Source organism: Octopus sinensis, linkage group LG27, assembly GCF_006345805.1.
Source record: "Octopus sinensis linkage group LG27, ASM634580v1, whole genome shotgun sequence".
In the NCBI taxonomy this organism is placed as follows: domain Eukaryota; kingdom Metazoa; phylum Mollusca; class Cephalopoda; order Octopoda; family Octopodidae; genus Octopus; species Octopus sinensis.
This window is the reverse complement of record NC_043023.1, coordinates 20,701,940-20,719,607: the sequence shown is the minus strand read 5'-3', so window position 1 is coordinate 20,719,607 and position 17,668 is coordinate 20,701,940. Positions and strand designations below refer to the sequence as shown.

Here is a 17,668-nt window from a genome sequence, read left to right as displayed (position 1 = left end):
ACAGAATGGTTGGCGTTAGGAAGGGCATCCAGCTGTAGAAACTCTGCCAGATCAGACTTGAGTCTGGTGCAGCCTCCTGGCTTCCCAGACCCCAGTCGAACCGTCCAACCCATGCTAGCATGGAAAACGGACGTTAGACGATGATGATGATGAAAGGAAGCATACATAGAATACAACAGAAAAAGAAAGAAATAACAGAGGAGGGCCCCCGAGAGATAATCGAAGAGGAACCCCACAGTCCAAGATTTGCCTGAACACTAAGGGCAAGTGCCCTCTCCGATTCTGCCAGCTTGCCACCTTGTAAGAATAATAATAATAATAATAATAATGTGATAAAAGCATAAGAGAGAGAGAGGAGAATAAATACCTTTACTAGTTTAGCTTCTGGTATGATACAAGGCAAATCGTTGACTTGATCATAGAAACACTTCAGTTCTTCTAAACTCAGTTTGGCTACATACTTGCCATCACCAGCCTGCCTGTTTCTGCAAAACAAAAACACCGTTAACCCACTCGATTATACACAAGCAATATATAATACATTTGTGTGTGTGTGTCTGTGTGTGTGTGTGTGTATATATATACAAAAAATCAAAATCAATCAGAAAGCAGAACCAAAATCGAAGTCGATTAACATCAATGGAAATTCCGATGTGATACCAGTGCCGGTGACAAGTAAGCGAACCATCCGATTGTGGCCGTTGCCAGCGCCGCCCCGACTGGCCTCCGTGCTGGTGGCACATAAAAAGCACCATCCATTCATGGCTGTTGCCAGCGCCGCCCCAACTGGCCTCCGTGCCGGTGGCACATAAAAGCACCATCCGTTCCTGGCCGTTTGCCAGCACCGTCTGGCACCTGTGCGGGTGGCACGTAAAAAGCACCCACTACACCCGCGAAGTGGTTGGCGTTAGGAAGGGCATCCAGCCTTAGAAACACTGCCAGATCAGACTGGGCCTGATGCAGCCTTCTGGCTTCACAGACCCCAGTTGAACCGTCCAACCCATGCTAGCATGGAAAGCAGACGCTAAATGATGATGATGATATATATATATATATAAAGCTGAAGTTGTCTGTGTGTGGCAGGTTTGGTAGCCTTCAACTAACACTATCTTTTCTGAGACCCTGCGGCGCAAGTTGACCAACATTGAGAGTATGATAGAAGAAGGCTTGCTCTTCCTTCCGTAGAAGAAAAAATTCAAATCGGACCATGTTAACACCAAAAATTATTTACATCAAAAAGGTGCTTTTTTTTCTATGAAAATCCCTATTTTTTACTATTTTTTGACTGCTGTGTCGCCAGTTTTCAACGTATTTCAACCAGAAAAATGTTCACTTAAAGAGAATAACAAGCTACATAATGCAAAATTTTTACTTTTCAAAAATTCCAATTCTAAAGGGTCGAAACAAACCCGAGCAAACTGGGCGATACTGCTAGTATATATATATATAAAATCAATAATAATTAAGGGTAAAATTAATTAATTAATTAATAATTCTACCAAGTAGTTTCAGCATGTTAAAAGGACCATTATCGATAAACTTAAAAGAATAATTTTTATAATTATGAGTATAATTATAATTAGGGTTCATCAAAAAAATTTGCTTCACCACATACCGAAATTTAGAAATAGCAGCCAAAGAAACAAGCTATTTCTCAACCATAAGAAAATCTCCCAGATAACATATACTCAAAAACCTTTCACATAGGCTCTCAAATTTAAAATCTTGAAGTACTGTGCTGAAGAGCAAGAATGATGGGAATGGAAATGTGATCTTTGCATTTTTCAAATCTATCTCACTCTGAAACGCATCCACAGTCAACCAAATTGCTGAGTGGATTTTGTTGTTTTTTCTCTTTACCTATGTGAAAGGTTTTTGAGTATATGTTATCTGGGAGATTTTCTTATGGTTGAGAAATAGCTTGTTTCTTTAGCTGCTATTTCTAAATTTCGGTATGTGGTGAAGCAAATTTTTTTGCTGAACCCTAATTATAAAAATTATTATCTATATATATCTGTAAATGTAATATGTGACAATTATTCGGTAGCCAAGATAAAACTCTGAGTTTTGGATGCTGAGGTGGAAATCCACACCACCATCTCTTCAGTTATCCGGCCATATAAGTGAAGAGATGGTGAACCAAAGAGATGGTGTTGTGGATTTCCACCTCAGCATCCGAAACTCAGAGTTTTATATTGGCTACGAATAATTGTTACATATTACATTTACAGATAAATTCCTCTATTTACATAATAACGAGGTCTCTTTCTTTCTTTTGTTATCTTACCATTTTTACCAATATATATATATATATATATATAGTAATAATGAAGGGTGAAATTAATTAATTTGGAAAAATTATCAATTACACCAAGTAGTCTTCGGCATGTAAAAGCCTCATTCGAGGAAAATTTAAGTAATACTAAGCAATAAGGGTTTAGCAACGAATTGCCTTACCACATACCGAATTTAGAAATAGCAGTCAAAGGGTTATAGCTATTTCTTCTACTAAAAAGGGAGATCTCAGTAAAAACAGCATTTGGAAGGCAGACACAAACAGGTAAGAGAGAATGAATTGACTGCAATCTATCATACATTTTTTTAGTTATCCACGGACGTACGTTTCGAAATCAAGTTTTAAGGAAAGCATAAGAATTAAATATTAAATATTAAATAATTCTATCTTACCGAAACTTCTTTTCTCTTCAGCGTAGAATACTATAATCATAAATGATTATATATTGAATTTTGAGATACCAGAAGGCACCAAACTCAACTCAGTATCAGAGCGAGCTAGATTCTAGCTCGCTCTGATACTGAGTTGAGTTGGTGCCTCCTAGTATCTCAAAATTCAATATATAATCATTTATGATTATAGTATTCCACGCTGAAGAGAAAAGAAGTTTCGGTAAGATAGAATTATTTAATATTTAATATTTAATTCTTATGCTTTCCTTAAAACTTGATTTCGAAACGTACGTCCGTGGATAACTAAAAAATGTATGATAGATTGCAGTCAATTCATTCTCTCTTACCTGTTTGTGTCTGCCTTCCAAATGCTGTTTTTACTGAGATCTCCCTTTTTAGTAGAAGAAATAGCTATAACCCTTTGACTGCTATTTCTAAATTCGGTATGTGGTAAGGCAATTCGTTGCTAAACCCTTATTGCTTAGTATATATATATATATATATATATATATATATATATATATATATATACATCACCGTGACCGACCAGGCTATCAGATGTTGCTACACATCGCTGGTCACAATGTGCTTCACATTGTTTTAGCCTTCAAATGATGCCACCCCGCTGGCTAAGCGAGCAGGCCAACAGAAGAAAGAGTGAGAGAAATTTGCGGCGATAGAGTACAGCAGGGATCACCACCACCCCCTGCCGGAGCTTCGTGGAGTTTTAGGTGTTTTCGCCCAATAAACACTTACAACGCCCGGTCTGGGAATCGAAACCGCGATCCTACGACCGCGAGTCCACTGCCCTAACCACTGGGCCATTGCACCTCCACACACACACACACACATACATATATATATATATATATATATATATATATATGACAACAAGGGCTGTAGCAAAATAGTCAAAAATACACACACACACACACACACACATAAGGGGAGCTGTTTATCGTCTAAACATAAAAGCATTACAAGGCTGAAGTTGGATTAAATTAGATGAAACCTAATGCCCTAATTAAAGGAACACAGGGGACAAATGGAAGGCATCAGGGAGTTGTAAATCGAGCTAAAACATCATTTTCTGTTGCAACAAAACCCAAATGACCTCCACCGAGGACTTCAATGGAACATTTGGAGAGAATCGCCGTAGTTATCTCCCCTTCTACAAAGCTTTTTGTTTTTATTTCAAACAGAAAAGCAAAGTGGAGAGTTTCTAACAATACAAATATAAAAATAAATCGAGCAAGCTTTTTTTTATATATATATTTCAGGTACAAAGCCACCACCACCACCACCATCAGACGGGTAGGGTTCAGAAATATATGCTTGTGGCTGTGTGGTAAGTAGCTTGCTTACCAACCACATGGTTCCGGGTTCAGTCTCACTGCGTGGCACCTTGGGCAAGTGTCTTCTGCTATAGCCCCGGGCCGACCAATGCCTTGTGAGTGGATTTGGTAGGCGGAAACTGAAAGAAGCCCGTCGTATATAATGTATATATATATATGTGTGTATATATGTGTATATGTGTGTGTGTGTTTGTCCCCCCCAACATCGCTTCACAACCGATGCTGGTGTGTTTACATCCCTGTAACTTAGCGGTTCGGCAAAAGAGACCGATAGAATAAGTACTAGGCTTACTAAGAATAAGTCCTGGGGTCGATTTGCTCGACTAAAGGCGGTGCTCCAGCATGGCCACAGTCAAATGACTGAAGCAATAAAAGAGGAAGAGTATAGAGTAGATCGTGTCAAGCTAATTCAGTTATTAATCTTCAAAGCCACAGTCGAACCAATTCTACTCTATGGCTCAGAAACCTGAACGTTATCAAAGAAGCTTGAGAGGCGGTTTCGATGGAACCTACACTTGTCTCCTTATGAGAGCTCAAAATCTCTCGTGGAGGCGCCATCCAACCAAAATGCAAATATATGGGAAACTACCACCTGCATCATCTCTTGTGAAAGGTAGAAGAGTCCAGTTTGCTGGATATTGTTGTAGAGCTGAAAACAAGGTAATTTCTACTCTTCTCCTCTGGAAGCCATCTACTCGCGATACCAGAGGGCGCACACTCTCCTACCCTGATGTAATATCCAGGGATACAGGCATCCAGCAACAGGACCTCCGTGATGCTATGATGGACCGTGAAGTCTGGCGTAACATAGTAAATTCCATTGTCTCGACCACGGTCGCAATACCAGAGGCCGCACACTCTCCTACCCTGATGTAATCTCCAGAGATACAGGCATCCAGCAACAGGACCTCCGTGATGCTATGATGGACCGTGAGGTCTGGCGTAACATAGTAAATTCCATTGTCTCGACCACGGTCGAACAATGTTGGCGAGTTCAGTTACTGTTTAAGCCAAATCAGCCCTGATCGAAACAGCTAGAATCAAAGACGTTCCAGCCGTGCCCATCTCATCGTTTACTCATCATGTTAAAAACAACAACCCAGACACAACCACCACTGCGCTTACCTTGTCCTGACCTTCTTCGAGACCAGTTGGTTGGCAACCAGGGCACATTTCTCGGCCTCCACCACCACATTGTTGAGACGCTCGAGTAAGGAAGAATCTGGGAAATGCTTCGTCTCAGCCTCGTTAATTAACTCCCTCAGTTCTTCCAGATCTGAAATTATGAAAACACACAAATATAACTTTACATCATCACCAATAGCATCATCATCATCATCATCTTCTTCTTCTCATTTAACATCTTCTTTCCCATGCTCCGGTCGCTGCTTCTTTGTTTGTTTGGTGAGCGAAGCGGTCTTCGTGGGAGAAGTCCGAAACGTGGTCCTTTGCTATTCGTAAGACCTGCAGAAGAGAAAGCAGGTCAACCCCCGACACCTAAAGCATCGACAGATGGATGAATGCGCATCCAGGCTCAGCGGTTGCGTAGGAAGTCGGGGACAAGAAACAGGAAGAAAGAGTGAGAGAAAGTTGGAGCGAAAGAGTACAACAGGGGTCGCCACCACCCCCTGCCAGAGCCTCATGGAGCTTTAAGGGTTTTCACTCAATAAACACACACAACGCCCGGTCTGGGAATTGAAACTGCGAGTCTGCTGCCCTAACCACTGGGCCACTGTGCCTCCACTGCTGTTGCTGCTGATGACGATCACTAGGGCTGTGGCCTAGTGGATAAAATGTATTTGTAAGATCAAGGTTTCAAATTCCAGACAGAGCAGCAATGCATTGTCTTTTCTTTTTTCTTTTTCTTTTGTTTCTTTTTTGAGCAAAAGACTTGTTTCCACACTGGCTCAGACCACTCAGCTGTAATTAAGCTCCAACAACAGATGGGAGGTTGACCTTATGAGGGACCAGCAGCCCTTTTAAGAGGAAGTGTTACATATTTCTTTATTGCCCACAAGGGGCTAAACACAGAGAGGACAATCAAGGACAGACAAACGGATTAAGTCAATTATATTGACCCCAGTGCGTAACTGGTACTTAATTTATCGACCCCGAAAGGATGAAAGGCAAAGTCGACCTTGGCGGAACTTGAACTCAGAACGTAACGACAGACGAAATACCTAATTCTTTACTACCCACAAGGGGCTAAACACAGAGAGGACAAACAAGGACAGACAAAGGGATTAAGTCAATTATATTGACCCCAGTGCGTAACTGGTACTTAATTTATCGACCCTGAAAGGATGAAAGGCAAAGTCGACCTTGGCGGAACTTGAACTCAGAACGTAACGACAGACGAAATACCTAATTCTTTACTACCCACAAGGGGCTAAACACAGAGAGGACAATCAAGGACAGACAAACGGATTAAGTCAATTATATTGACCCCAGTGCGTAACTGGTACTTAATTTATCGACCCCGAAAGGATGAAAGGCAAAGTCGACCTTGGCGGAACTTGAACTCAGAACGTAACGACAGACGAAATACCTAATTCTTTACTACCCACAAGGGGCTAAACACAGAGAGGACAATCAAGGACAGACAAACGGATTAAGTCAATTACATTGACCCCAGTGCGTAACTGGTACTTAATTTATCAACCCCGAAAGGATGAAGGCAAAGTCGACCTCGGTGGAATTTGAACTCAGAACGTAACAACAGACGAAATACCGCTAAACATTTCGCCCAGCACGCTAATGTGTCTGCCAGCTCGCCGCCCTTTTTAAGAGGAAGTGTTATAATCTAAATGACAGCAGGACTGTAGAAGGTATATTTAGTGAAGGAGGGGGGTGGTGTTAATAAAAAAAAAATTTCTCAACTTACCCACTTTAGTACCATCAGACTCCAACGGTGACAAAACCTGCTTGGCCCGGGTCCTCCAAGTGTCGAAACACTCCGCTCGTACCTTGATTCGGTGCAGCATGGCTGGAAGTTCGTCTAGCGTGTAGCGATATCGGAGACAGTGATGCGACGGATGGCAATCACAGAGGTACTCAACATGGTGGATGCACATTACAGTGTCTGCGGATGAGCAGATGAAATGCATCAGTATATGCGGACGCCAGTGTGCGTGTGTGTATACAGGCTGCCAACACAACATCATCATCGTTTTAACGTCTGCTTTCTATGCTTTTCAATGGACGGTTTGACTGTGGGCTGGCGAGCCAGGAGGCTGCACCAGGATCCAATCTTGATCTGGCAGTTTCTACAGCTGGATGCCCTTCCTAACGCCAACCACTCCGAGAGTGTAGTGGGTGCTTTTACATGCCACCGGCACGGGGCCAGTCAGCCAGTACTGGCAACAGCCATGCCCAAATGGTGGGGTTTTTTTTTTACATGCCACCGGCACGGGGCCAGTCAGGCAGTACTGGCAACAGCCATGCCCAAATGGTGGGGTTTTTTTTACATGCCACCGGCACGGGGCCAGTCAGGCAGTACTGGCAACAGCCATGCACAAATGGGCTTTTTTTTACGTGCCACCTGCACAAGTGCCAGTATGGCGACGTTGGTTAACGATCAGGCTAGGCGACGCTGGTAGTTACATAGAAGTCAACCAACACGAAATCAATGAGGAAATTCATCATCATCGTTTAACGTCCGTTTTCCATGCTAGCATGGGTTGGACGGTTCAACTGGGGTCTGGGAAACCATGAGGCTGCGCCAGGCCCCAATCTGATCTGGCAGTGTTTCTACAGCTGGATGCCCTTCCTAACGCCAACCACTCCGAGAGTGTAGTGGGTGCTTTTTACATGCCACCTGTACAGGTGCCAGACGAGGCTGGCAAACGGCCACGATCGAATGGTGCTTTTTACATGCCACCGGCACAGAGGCCAGTCGGGGCAGTGCTGGCAACGGCCACGTTCGGACGGTTCTCTTACGTGCTATCGGCACTGGTATCTCAGCTACAATTTCCATTGATGTTGAAAGATTTCGATTTTTACATTTTGTATTATGGCAGAATTCTTCTTAGTGTGACTATCGTATAACGTTGTAGTTGCCTGTATACACACACAAATCACATACTAATACATTATTTCATCTCCACCTCCTCACATACTGTAGTGTCCACACAACATGGTGAATACCAGCTCTGTGATTGCTGCAACAAATTTAACACATACACCAAAGAAATACGTTGGATATGCGCACACACATACACACACACACACACAGACACACACACACACACAGACACACACACAGACACACACACACACAGACACACACACACACACACACACACACACACGCACACACACACACACAAACACACACACAGATAGACACACACAAACACAAACACACACACACACACAGACAGACAGCACCAGCGGTTACCTTGTGATGTGTACTTACTTGGTCGACAGGGGCAAGTGACGGCAGAAAGAAAACAGGTGGTTTTGCAGTAGTCGCACTGCCTCTCGTCATCTGGCAAAAGCTCGAAGGCCTCTCTTTCAGCATCAGTGGTGCCCTGCGGAAACAGACGATGGACGAGACAAGGATGAAGATGAGACTGACAGCATGATCCCAACCGTACAACAAACATTTAACGGGGGGGGGGGGACTCTGAAATAACAGTTTACTCTTTTACTTGTTTCAGTCATTTGCCTGCGGCCATGCTGGAGCACCGCCTTTTAGTCGAGTAAATCGACCCCGGGACTTATTCTTTGTAAGCCTAGTACTTATTCTATCAGTCTCTTTTGCTGAACCGCTAAGTTACGGGGACGTAAACACACCACCATCGGTTGTCAAGCAATGGTGGGGGAACAAACACAGACACACAAACATATATATATACATATATACGTACGAAGGGCTTCTTCCAGTTTCCGTCTACCAAATCCACTCACAAGGCTTTGGTCAGCCCAAGGCTATAGTAGAAGACACTTGCCCAATGTGCCATGCAGTGGGACTGAACCCGGAACCATGTGGTTGGTAAGCAAGCTACTTACCACACAACCACTCCTGTGCCTATAATATATATATATATATATATATACACATATATACGACGGGCTTCTTCCAGTTTCCGTCTACCAAATCCACTCACAAGGCTTTGGTCAGCCCGATGCTATAGTAAAAGACAGTTGCCCAAGGTGCCACGCAGTGGGACTGAACCCGGAACCATGTGGCTAGTAAGCAAGCTACTTACCACACAGCCACTCCTGCGCCTTTGAGATTAATAAAAGCATACTGCTCTACCTCTGGGATTTGAGTACTGATTCTTTTACCACCTTTTTTTTTTATTTATGTCCTTACTTACCATCATCTTTCAACGTCCATTGTCCATACTGGCATGGGTTTGACAGTTTGACAAGGGCTGATAAGCTAAGGGGCTGCACCAGGCTCCAGTCTGATTTGGCAGGGCTTCTACAGCTGGATGCGCTTCCTAATGCCAACCACTCCAAAAGTGTAATGGGTGCTTTTATGTGCCACCATCATAAGTGCCAGTTGTGTGACATCAGTATCTGCCATGACTATGATTCCACTTAGCTTCATGGGTCTTCTTTTCAAGCACACCATATCGCCAAAGGTCTTGGCCAATTTATCATTACCTCCATAATGTCCAACACTCAAAAAGTGCCTTCTATACGCCACCAACATAGGTGCCAGGTGCACAACATTGGCATCGGCCACATTGCCTCCATGAGGCCCAACGCTCAGCAGGTGCTTTTTACACACACCCAGCACCTGTGCTGGGTACACAGCACTGGTATCGGCCACATTGCTTCCGTGAGGCCCAACGCCCAGAAGGTGCTATTTACACGCCACCGGCACAAGTTCTGGCCTCAGCCTACAACTACAATTTCACTTGGCTTGACAGTTCTTCTCAATCACGACACATCACCAATGATCTCAGTAAATATATTTTTACTTGTGTCTAAATTAACGATATAAAGTTTAATTGGAATAATTAGAAATAAAGTAACAAATGGTTCAATGTAGTCCACAGAGCTGTTGGTGACTTTTAAATAGCTTTGTGTGTCGGGATTTCTTTTGGACTGGTTGACATGCAACGTTGCCATTGGTGGAAAAGATGGGTGGGTGGGTGAGAGATACATGAAAATAAATCTATAGGTAAGACATAATGTACAGGTGGAGGAGGGTAGAGAACAGAAATCAAAAGTGACCACCGATTTATTTCTTTATTACCCACAAGGTGCTAAACACAGAGGGGACAAACAAGGACAGACAAACGAATTAAGTCGATTACATCAACCCCCAGTGCGAAACAGGTACTTTATTTATTGATCCCGAAAGGATGAAAGGCAAAGTCAACCTCGGCAGAATTTGAACTCAGAACGTAATGCTGGACGAAATACCTATTTCTTTACTACCCACGAGGGGCTAAACACAGAGGGGACAAACAAGGTCAGACAAAGGGATTAAGTCGATTATATCGACCCCAGTGCGTAACTGGTACTTAAGTTATCGACCCCGAAAGGATGAAAGGCAAAGTCAACCTCGGCAGAATTTGAACTCAGAACGTAATACCTATTTCTTTACTACCCACAAGGGGTAAACACAGAGAGGACAAACAAGGTCAGACAAAGGGATTAAGTCGATTATATCGACCCTACTGCGTAACTGGTACTTAAGTTATCGACCCCGAAAGGATGAAAGGCAAAGTCGACGTCGGCGGAATTTGAACTCAGAACATAGCGACAGACAAAATACGGCTACGCATTTCGCCTGGCGTGCTAACGGTTCTGCCAGCTCGCCGCCTATTACCACCCATTACCAACCAAAGTTGCTTGTCCCAGGGACTGTCAACCATCACCTTCCTCCTCTTCCGACCCCCACTTACCATATCCAACAGCCGTTTACGAAGTTTCTTCTCATCGTCGACCATCACCAACATGTCTTTGTGTGTGGCAGCGGCCAAGTGGAAGTCCAGGCTGTCTGGGTCTGCGGCCATCTTACAGATCAACTCTTCGTGTGAAAACACACACTGTCGCTGTAGTTTACGATAGTAATCGATACAAACACGGCCAATTGGCAACTGAAATTAAGAGCAAAAAAAGTAAACAAATTAGTAAAAATAATAATACTAATAATGGTTTAAAATTTTGACACAAAGGCAGCAGTGTCAAGGGAAGGGACCCCAGTGATAAACTAGCACTTGTTTTATCAACCCCGAAGGGGTGAATGGCAAAGCCAACTTTGGCAGAATTTGAACCCAGAACATAAAGATGAAGAAATGCTGCTAAGCATTTTGCCCAACATCTTAATGAGTCTGCCAGCTTGCCACCTTCTTCTTCTTTTATTTGTTTCAGTCAATTGACTGTGGCCATGCTGGAGCACCGCTTTTAGTTAAGCAAATCGACCCCGGGACTTATTCTTTGTAAGCCTAGTACTTATTCGATCGGTATCTCTTGCCGAACTGCTAAGTGACGGGGACGTAAACAAAGCAACATCGGTTGTCAAGCGATGTCGGGGGACAAACACATACGCACAAATATATATATATATATATTTGCATTATTATTTTCATTGAAACTTCTTCACTGTTATCGTTCTGTTAACGTTTTGGCGTTCAGACGAGTGTACTGGCAGAGATGTGGCAACATTTGAAATGTTGTCGAGGTATATGCAGCTGATGAAGACAAATCAAATCTATGTTGTCAAACGTATTTGAAGAGTCTGAAACCGGTACTACATTATCCATTTCTAGGTTTTCCATCTTTCAGATATTCTTCCTAGAGGTAAGACAAATTTTTTTCATGTTTGTTGCACACACGCATCTTTACTAGTACATACGCAGTGAAGCTATACATTAGCGTCGTATTTATTACGTTCGCTATTTTCTAGTAAATATCGGTGCCTTGTTGTACCATTTATTTATTTTTATATGTATGTGTATATATATATATATATATATATATATATATATATATATATATATATGTGCGGTGGGCTTCATTCAGTTTCCATCTACCAAATCCACTCACAAGGCTTTGGTCAGCCCGACACTATAGTATAAGACACTTGCCCAAGGTGCCATGCAGTGGGACTGAACCCGGAACCATGTGGTTGGTAAGCAAGCTACTAACCACACAGCCACTCTTGCGCATAATAATAATAATAATAATGATGATGATGATTTCAAATTTTGCCACAGGGGAGAAATTTGACGGGGAGGGAATAAGTTGAATACATCAACCCCAGTGTTCAACTGGTACTTATTTTATTGACCCTGAAAGGGTGAAAGGCAAAGTCGACCTCAGCAGAATTTGAACTCGGGTGAAATATCACTAAGCATTCTGTCCAGCACGCTGTAAGTTCCACCAGCTCACTACCTTCATAATAATAATAATAATAATCCTTTCTATTACAGGCACAAGGCCAGTCAATTAGATCAACCCTAGTACTTAACTGGTATGTAATTTATCCACCCGAAAAGGATGAAAGGCAAAGTCGACTGCAGCAGAATTTGAACTCAGAACCTAACGATGGGTGAAATACTTGCTCAGCATTCCATCCAGCGCACTAACAGTTCTGCCAACTCACCACCTTAATAATAATAATCATCTTTTCTACTCTAGGCACAAGGCCCAAAATTTTGGTGGAGGGGGAGGGGCAGTCGATTAGATCAACCCCAGTATGCAACTGGTACTTAATTTATCAACTCCGAAAGAATGAAAGGCCAAGTTGACCTCGGCTGAATTTTTCACTCAGAGCATAGCAAATAATAATAATAATAGCAATAGTGGTAGTAGTAGTAGTAATAATAGCAATAGTGGTAGTAATAATAATAATAATAATAATAATTCTGTCATGCATGCACACTGAGTTATAATGTTTTCACATGCTTCCATTGTTTACAGCGATGCTTGGAAGTAAAGTGTGTAGAGTGTGGTCATCCCCAAAAGGATCGGGTTCCAGCTGCCCAGGGTCCCCTTGATTGTGTTGAGGAAGGCAAAAGGGGATGAATCGTGGGTCTATGGCTGTGACTTTAACCTTCTTCCCAAAATCAAATCTCAAACTGCTCCAGTTCACTCAACTGGCAAAACTGAGTGGACCCTGGCATTGAAAAAGGGCCAGCCTCGTCACACACTGTGTCACGCTGAATCTCCCTGAGAACTACGTTAACCCTTTCGTTACTATATTTCTGACCAAAATACACCCCTCATGAGTTTCAATTAAATTCTAAAATAATCATGAATTTAGGCTTGTTTCATTAAATAACTAACTTTTTCACTTATCAACATATTAATGTGATATTTGGAACATAATTAAAGAAAGGGTTCTTAATTCTATTGCGTAACTTTTGTCTCAAATTGACTTTAATTACAGGTAAATCCAGGTAAATTGAGCAAAATGTAAAAATATAAAAATTTTAAATGGAGCAAAAGGTAAAAATATTAAAATTTTGTTTAAACATCACCATAGAAAATGAATCATCAGCTAATATTCAAATGGGTATGCAACAAAATTTTGATAAAGAAGAATTGTGCACATCACTATATTATCAGTTGAATTTAATGCACAACAGGTGTACCATAACAGTGGAATAAACTGAAATTCTGGAATCCATCTAAATCCACCGCAAGTTTGACTGAACTAAAGAAATCGGTCAAAAAATAATATACGGCCCTGGTTATGGTATGGAAGTGATAAATTCCAGACCACATCGTTCCCTAGGCCATGCTGACTAACATTATTTTCCCTGTATAAAAACTAAATCCACAGCAGTACCCAGTATTTGCTTCACAAATTTTCCGAACTTTGATCCCCCATTTGGTTTTTGTTTACACTCTGCGTAAGTTTGCTTCCACAGTGATCGCTCCAAACAAGCATACTGAAAATAATAAAGTCTAATGGTTTCGCTTCCTAAGAAAGACTATAGATAATCTATCTCCTCAGAAAAATTGCTAATAAAAACATTTTTTAAAGTTTTTTACTTCGTTCCGATGTAAAATCGTCTTTGCTGCCACCATCGCCGCTTTGTTTCTTCGGAATCGCTGCTTTCATTTTCGGATAAAAAAATATCCCATTCATTATTGTACACCACATGCTTTTGTACCTCATTCATTCTTTTTCTCGATATCTCCCTATTTTCCGTTGAAAAAGCTTTAAATTCAGAATCGATGCTTGATAACATGAAACTCCTATCCATTTTCAAAGTTGAAGAAAAATCGATGCCAAAAAAAATGTGGAAAAAAATCTCCCAAACTTCACTGAGTTGAGATATCACGTCAAGCCATGTCGGATACTATAACCCAACTATTTACAAAGTGAAATCACATGTTTTAACGAATGTACTAACGAGATTTGGGATCAAATTTACATTTAAATAACAATAGGTTCTCTCGGCCGGGTTGGTATTATGAACCAAAAAATTTTTCGGCCGGGTTAGTAACGAAAGGGTTAAGGGTACGTGTGTCTGTGGGGTGCTCAGCCACTTGTGTGTTGATTCCATGAGCAACCAGGCTGTTCCGTTGCTCAGATCAACTGGGACACGATTATAGAAATGCCGTAGACACACAGACACACACATAACTGGTAATATAAAATGCCTTATCCACCTAGCAGGGACAGAAAGTTAGCACACACACACACACACACACACAAAAGGACTTACCCAGTCAGCAGGACAGAAGTTGACAGCCTCAGCAAAGTTGTAGCCTTGATTAAAACCAGCATGGTAAGCACGGGGAAATGTCACCACAAACTCTCCAGCTCCCTGATGGGTTTTCACCACCTGAACAGATGAAGAGAGACAAGATGAAACAACAACAATGAAGCCTGGAGGGGTGGGCGAGGGTATCACTGAACAAAAGGACTGGAAAAAGGAGTTAGACTACAGCCATACTGGGGCACCACAGCCTTGAGGAATTTTAGGTGAACTAATCAATCCCAGGTGGAGGCACATGGCCCAGTGGTTAGGGTGCCAGCACCATGATTGTAAGATTGTGGTTTCAAATCCTGGACCGGGCGACGCGTTGTGTTCTTGAGCAAAACACTTCATTTCACGTTGCTCCAGTCCACTCAGCTGGCAAAAATGAGTAATGCTGTGATGGACTGGAGTCCCGTCCAGCTGGGAAACACATACACCATAGAAACCGGGAAACCGGGCCCATGAGCCTGGCTAGGCTTTAAAAGGGCACATTTATTTTTTTCATTTTTTAATCAACCCCAGTATTTAATTATTCAATTCTGTCTTTCCCTTTGGCCGAACCACTAAGTTACAGGGACATAAACAAACCAATACTGATTGTCAAGCAGTGGTGGGGAACAAACACAGACACGCTTCTTTCAGTTTCCGACTCCCAAATCCACTCACAAGGCTTTGGTCAGCCAGAAGCTATAGTAGAAGATATTCCATATCAAATGTTTTTTTTTAACCCCCTCTTCCAATTACCCCTTGCCTCTCAAAAGAGGGTTTTTTTGTCTTGCAAGGTACTTGGTGACCCTGTCAGTACAGGCGCCACGCAAGAAGTATTCAGTCCACACTGTAAAGTGGTTGGTGTTAGGAAGGGCATCCAGCTGTAAAAACCTTGCCAAAGCAGCCACAGAAGCCTGGTGCAGGCTTCTGTGAAACCGTCCCACCCATGCCAGCATGGAAAGAGGACATTAAATGAGGAGGATGATGACCACTAGTCACAACGTGCTTCCTTGCATTGTCATGGCTTCCAAATGCCATCAACCCGTCAGTTAGGTTTGTAGGCAGGCCAACAGTTCCTGTGAACAGAATGCCAGTCCATCACAGCGTACCAGTGAATGGAATACAGGAACATAAAGTGAAGTGCCTTGCTCAAGAACACAACACGCAGTTGGTCTGGAAATTGAAACCATGATCTTGTGATTGCAAGTGCAACACCCTAACCACTGGACCGCACACAGCCCTGCCTCCAGCCCATCCACCCTAATGACAACCCCCTTCACAGCACTACTTACCGGTACGCCCATAGACATGAGAATGTTAGGGTTCATTATGGTAGTCAGCTGATGTAGGAGATCTGGAGATTGTTCAAAAAGTTCAGGGGCTGATTTACGCATTGAATCTTCAAAGAATTCTGCTGCTTCACCAGGAACACCGTACCAGGTCTTCGGTTCACCCCTGTAGGGAAAATCAAAGGTATGGGATCAACAATAATAATAATGAAAGTTACGTTTTTTATACAAATAATACGCTTATGTCAAAAATACAATCGAAGATAGAGCAAAATAAGTAATGTGTGTATATGCAGATTTCAGGAGTTGTTGCCCTTTCATCAGCACCACATCCAACCCATTAAACATCCAATCCATTAAACATCCATGACCATATTGCTTTAATTGCCACCAAATAAAGCAGTGCAACACAACTGGATAAACTAATTCTACTTATTAAACAGATTCTTGGAAACTTATATGCACACATTTCCATCTTTGATTGCACTGCTCAGATAGATGAAACTTCCAGCAGTGGCTTTAGTTTCTATGGAAAATTGGTCGAGAGAACTTTAAAAAGGGACTAGACTTTCTCTCCGACCACACTCGCCTCTCCTTCGATCAAAACTCTACAATACACATTATCTACATCCTGACATTACAATCTAACTGAACATCTATTACGATTATTATTATTATTATTATTATTATGCAAGGCCCCAAGTTGGCAGGTGAAATGCTTAGCAGTATTTCACCCATACCTGTGGAACACTGGGGTCAATGTATTCGACTAGTCACAACCCCAAAAAATTTCAGGCCTTGTGCTATATTAGGAAGGGTTATTATTATTATTATTATTAAGGTAGTGAGCTGGCAAAGTTGTTAACATGCTGGGCGAAACGCTTAGCAGTATTTTGTCTATCTTTAGTTTCTGAGTTCAAACGCTGCTGAGGTTGACATCTCCTTTCATCTCTTCAGGGTTGATAAATTAAGTACCAGTGAAACACTGGGGTCGATGTAGTGGACTAGTCCCTCTACCTGCAAATTTCAGGCCTTGCTCCTATAGTAAAATGGTTATTATTGCTGCTACTACTACTACTAGGCAGTGAGCTGGCAGAATCACTATCATACCAGGCAAAATACTGAGCAGCTTTTTGCCCCTCTCACCAAGGGTTGACTCTGCCTTTCATCCCCCTTCAGGGTCAATAAATCAAGTTCCAGTTGAGCACTGGAGATGATGTAATCGACTTGCCCTTTCCCCTAAAAAATTTCTGGCCTTGTGCCAAAATCTGAAACCATTATTATTATTATTATTATTATTATTATTATTAAAGGAAGTGAGGTTTACCAATGCATGTAATTGATGGAGTAACTCCAGTGATCCTCATTGTGCCAGCAAAAACAGGAGAAACACATACCAACATAACACCAAGGGATCTAAAAATAGACAAAGGAACGAAAGAGACAGAAGATGAAACTCTTGAAATCAATTTAAGAAAAATTCACAAGAAACAGTCTTAAGTCAAATCAAACACATCTTTATGGCTGCCCTACAAACAATTTTTTATTATTATTATTATTGAACGAGATGTAAACAGTGACTGCTCGACGACGTAAAGTATACTAGCCATCTCAATATGGCTAACCACTAAGGGTGGGTGTTATAAATAAATATTTGCAAACAGGT

General features: G+C 42.0%; 1 protein-coding gene across 1 annotated transcript in view; it reads right to left on the bottom strand.

Annotated features, from left to right (window-relative positions):
* Window positions 1-17,668, bottom strand: part of LOC115225095 (lysine-specific demethylase 5A-like) — a 139,116-nt gene that overhangs the window by 28,076 nt on the left and 93,372 nt on the right. The window contains 8 exon segments of the mRNA XM_029796019.2: window positions 368-485; window positions 5,169-5,319; window positions 6,928-7,125; window positions 8,461-8,575; window positions 10,913-11,107; window positions 14,690-14,809; window positions 16,006-16,168; window positions 17,330-17,418. Coding sequence (XP_029651879.2) covers window positions 368-485; window positions 5,169-5,319; window positions 6,928-7,125; window positions 8,461-8,575; window positions 10,913-11,107; window positions 14,690-14,809; window positions 16,006-16,168; window positions 17,330-17,418 — 1,149 coding nt within the window.